The sequence below is a fragment of the Engraulis encrasicolus genome, chromosome 1, assembly GCF_034702125.1.
Source record: "Engraulis encrasicolus isolate BLACKSEA-1 chromosome 1, IST_EnEncr_1.0, whole genome shotgun sequence".
NCBI lineage: Eukaryota > Metazoa > Chordata > Actinopteri > Clupeiformes > Engraulidae > Engraulis > Engraulis encrasicolus.
The window spans coordinates 15,620,914-15,625,913 of record NC_085857.1 but is presented as its reverse complement, the minus strand read 5'-3'; the positions used below and the strand labels follow the sequence as shown (position 1 = coordinate 15,625,913).

The window sequence follows — 5,000 nt, the reverse complement described above, 5'->3', positions numbered from 1 at the left end:
CTGGGCGAACAGAAGGCTGGTGCCAGGGGTCAGGGGCCTGACGTCGGGGCGCGGAGTGGGGCCCACTGGGGTGGGGATGACTCCTTGGTCAATGCCTGGTGAAGCAGGGGGTTAAAAAGATGATATTAGTGTGTGTGTGTGTGTGTGTGTGTGTGTGTGTGTGTGTGTGTGTGTGTGTGTGTGTGTGTGTGTGTGTGTGTGTGTGTGTGTGTGTGTGTGTGTGTGTGTGTGTGTGTATGTGCTAGGGATGTAGTCGAGACCACTTAGTCTGACACCCGAGAGGGTTTTCACACCTGGTCTCTTTCAGCCATTTAAGAGAACTCAGACCTGTGACTCAGCATTTTCTGTGCATATGTGAACGCTCCAAAGTGTACCCAGACCTCTTGGAAGTGAACCGTACTGAGACCTTTACTGATGTGGTCTCAGTACGGTTCACTTTTGAGTCCTGACAAGTTGCACTTGTGACTGGTGTAATCAATAAAGGAGAGCTCTAGAGGAGAGACCGGGTGTGATTAAAAAGAGGACTAACACACCATAAAAGCCTGACAGGACCAGACCGGTTCTTTTTGTAATACACTCACAATATGAACAAAAAGAGAACGGAGTCCTTTTGATGTCGGTTCACTTAAAATGGACTGGGGGTTTGGTTCACTTAAAGGGGACTAGGTGTGCAAATGCTCCGAGTGTGTGTCAAGTCAAGTTCAAGTTGGTTTTATTGTCAATTTCTTTACATGCACTGGTCATACAAAGAATTTGAAATTACGTTACTTGCTCACATGTGTGTGCGCATCATCACTAGTACTCACAGCTGGGTTTGTTGCTAGGCCCCGTCCTGGTGCCCACGATCTCCTGTCCCTCGCGGTCCACACACCAGCACTGGCCCGTGCTGCTGTGGCACTGCATGGGCTCGTAGGCGCCGTACGGGTCGCAGGTGGGGACAAACTGTCCCACGGCAGCAGGGCGCGGACGGAAGAAGAAATAACCGCCGGTGTTGGCGGAGGCGGCCAGGGCCCTCTCTCTGTGCTGCTCGCACGCTGTCTTCTCACGCTCTGTTGGGGGAGAAGCAAAAACATTACATTACATTGGGTAAGCGGTTAGGGCATCAGACTTGTAGCCCAAAGGTTGCTGGTTCGACTCCCGACCCGCCAGGTTGGTGAGTCCTCCTCCATGACTAAGGTGCCCTGAGCATGGTACCGTCCGGTCCAACTGCTCACTTTCGGGCGCCATTGGGGGTTGCCCCCTTGCACGGCCAAGGCAAAAATGCAATTTCATTGTATGCAGTGCTCACTTGTGTGCTGTGGAGTGCTGTGTCACAATGACAATGTGAGTTGGAATTTCCCAGCTGGGCTTTCAATTTTCACATTATACTTAGCTGACGCCTTTGTCAAAAGCGACTTGCAATCGTTTTAACAGTACAAGGCATTGGGGTTCGAGAAGTGTGGCATTAGGTGCATTATGCCGTGTCCAGACCAGTAGCGTGGGTAGCAGAAGAAGTTTCGCCTTGAATTCGCTGTATTCGCTCGAGACGCAGCATTGACATGTTTTATTCAGCTAATCACATAACGGCTCTGGCTTGACAGCCTGGGACATTCAGAGATGTGAATGTTCCAATTGGTATTCGCCGAGCAGCGTCAGAGCGAATTCGCCTGCGATTAGATTTAGTTTAATCGTCAAAATTCGCTCTGGTCGCGCAAGAAGCTTCGCTCCTGGCGAATTCGCTTTGGTAGCGCAGGTCGCGTGCCCTCCATAGAGAAATAATGACTTCCGTCGCTTCATTCGCTCCGTTCGCTCCTGGTCTGTACACGGAATTACTCTCTGGCAATTCAGCCATGGAGTGAGATGGAGAGTGGAAGTGTGGGGGATTCGAACCTGAAACCTTGAACCTGCAACCCAACCTCTGATCTAAAGCTCATCGTCTTACAGTAACTATTGACCCACTGGCAAAACATACAATCATAGAGGTGAGGATGCATTTCATTCATATACTGTATATACAGTAGATTAGGATGCACAAAATATTTCCTACAGTGCTCACTCCCTGTGCTGCTACCTGTGATACGTATACATGTATAGAATCTACAAGCAGATTCCAAAAAAGTTGGGACACTTTGTATTTTGTGAATAAAATCTAAATGCTGGCATTTTTAAAACATCTAATATGTTAATAAGGTAGAGCATTATGTACAGACAACATATCAGTTGTTAAAGTTGAGCAGAATTATTGTTTTGAGGTAATTATGTGATCATTTAAAATTTGACCCATGCAGCAAATCTCAAAAAAGTTGGGACAGGGCCAAAACATGTTGTAATAGTTGGATAATTCTAAAAATTACACAAGGAAGAATATTTTAAAAGGAACTATATTGACTGCCAACATGAATGCACAAATAAAATACCATCACATAGAGGCTATGGCACTCAGCAGCAAAGATTTTGAGGGACTAATTACTTATCTATTACACAGAAAGATTGAATTATCAAAATTGCAGGTATATAAGGCCTATTTCCGTAATATAGAGTTCTGTGTAATCATTGCACGAGTTATGAGATCATGACATACTCGTGGTCAATAAGCAAACTATGACACTCCAACAATGACAGCTCTCGAAAAAATGACCATAAACACAACACTTGATTAATGCACATGATGCAGACATTAAACAGTGTTAAGTGCGGGAAAAAACTCATTCTATGGACCTATGAGACATATGAAACTGTCCTCTGATTACAGAATGGTAAATATTTAATCCATTTTGAAAAATATGGAGTCATGCACCCTCCAGGTTATATAGAAAATGAATACTTCAGCTTGATTTAATGGTCAGTCTTAAAGACAGCATATATGATGGTAAGAGGGTTCAGAGGTGACTTGGTTAGGGTCTTATTACTCATCTAGAGCATTAAAATGAATGTTGAATGATACATACAGACTTTAAATAGCAAACATAGCTACCATGGCATTATATTTTGTAGCACCGCCTTTAGATATTGCCCCATAATGGTGGCAAATTTCAATCTCTACTATGTTCCAACAGTGTGGTCCATCATTAGAGTAAACAGGTCACAAATTTAGTTTTCTTGCAGTCAGGATATGCCACATATTAAGCATAACAAAAAGGTTAACAAGTTGAAGAACACACCTATCAGTTGAGCTGCTGAAATCATGTCTCGCACATCAAAATATCTAATTTTTGAATAAAATTATGCCATCAGTCAAAGTATTTAACTGTTCAGTCCCATCCCTTGTGTTGTGTTTAGTCTTATCCAATATAAAAAGCATTTTATTGGCCCTGTCCCAACTTTTTGGGGATTTGGTGCAAGGGTGACATTTTAAATTATCACATAATTACCTCAAAACAATAATTCTACTTGACTTTAACAACTGATATGTTGTCTGTGCATAATGTTCTACCTTGTTAACATATTGAATGTTTTGAAAATGCCAGCATTTTGATTTTATTCACAAAATACAAAGTGTCCCAACTTTTTTGGAATCCGCTTTGTACAGTAGTCTTCTCGCGCTCTGAAATAAATAGAATATAATAATACAATATAAACATAAACAAATGTTTCTACAGTTCTCTATTCCTGGGCTGCTCACACACTGTCTTCTCATGTAGTTGGGTCATTTATAGAAGTTCCGTGACCGTGGAGAGGAAAGGTTCGTTTCTCACTGGATTTGTCATCTATAAAGGTTAAATTAAAAAAATTGGCCGGGGTGCCCCTCACAAAAATGTGGGGAAATTTTTGTAGAGCCCTATATCGAAAATGACTGCTGCCAGCCAAGCTGGAAATATACTTTTGGATGGTTTTGCCCACAGTGCTGCATAATACATGGTTTCTGAGACTATTTGGGTCAAGAAATTCACAAATGATGTAGATTGATTGATTTGACCTATTTTTGACCTTCAAATTCAAGATGGCTGGGAAAAAAATCAAAAAAATGAAATCGTGCGTACATAGAGGTGATGTATACTGTATGTAGTATGCAGTTTCATTGATGATCTAAGGACAAATTGTTCAGAGGACATACAGTCCAAATGGTCATGTAAAAAAATGTCTACTCTTATTCCATAGGGTTCTTGTGCTAAGGGCAGAACTGTATGGATGTATCTCTCTCTCTCTCCCTCTCTCCCTCTCTCTCTCTCTCTCTCTCTCTCTCTCTCTCTCTCTCTCTCTGCACTGTTCGCTATTTTCTCACGCTCTGATGAGGGAAATGTGTGAAAACATATACAGAACATGAAGATGTATAGTATTTACAGTCGTTCCCTGCCACGTTATGTTTACAAATTGGGACATACTGTTATACTCGCACTAAAGACTATCTAGGTGTGGAGGAACAAAATACAGATGTGAATCCTATATATAGGGTACCTATATTCTTCTCACTGAGTAAGAAGCACTCATAGTGGCAAGCGTTTTTTCTTATGCCCCGATAACAGGAAATGTGTATATGTAATACAGTGTATATTCTTTTGCAGTCTTCTCACACTGTGATAAAGACTATTGTGCTGAAAACAAAAACACAGATGGAGATGGATAGTTTATGTTCTTCTCATGTTGAGCATATGGTGTGGGAAAGGGAAATATGTGGAGAAAGCACACAGAGGAGGATAAATAACAGAGTATGTTATCTTTTTTTGGGTGATGATTTCCACTTCCGTATCTAATCAATAATGTGCCATATGTTTTATGGGTGTGTGTGGCAGAGAAGAGCATTTATGGGAAACATCTCAAGCTCAACAAGACAGATGGAGACATGTGTGTACACACTAGAGATGCACCGGATCCAAGACCCGGTTCCGGATCCGGCAGGATAATAGGGTTTTTCACAGGATCCGGATTCTGTTCCAGGATCCAGGATCCGGTAGCCGAGGCTTTTCAGTCAAAATAGTTTGAGCCAACGTGATAAAAAGGGCCCACGTATGCGAGTAGGCTATATGTTTCAACCCTTTCGTAGGATACGGTATCCGGTTCCGGATCCGGCAGGATCTTAAGCA

General features: G+C 42.4%; 1 protein-coding gene across 1 annotated transcript in view; it reads right to left on the bottom strand.

The window, feature by feature from the left end:
* Positions 1 to 5,000, bottom strand: part of LOC134448251 (nidogen-1-like) — a 115,381-nt gene that overhangs the window by 24,789 nt on the left and 85,592 nt on the right. Inside the window, exons 15-16 of the mRNA XM_063197951.1 lie at positions 807 to 1,049; positions 1 to 95 (exon numbers count right to left, since the gene is read on the bottom strand). The exon at positions 1 to 95 is cut by the window's left edge and continues 78 nt beyond it. Of these exons, the coding sequence (XP_063054021.1) occupies positions 1 to 95; positions 807 to 1,049 (338 nt within the window). The remainder of the gene's footprint in view (positions 96 to 806; positions 1,050 to 5,000) is intronic.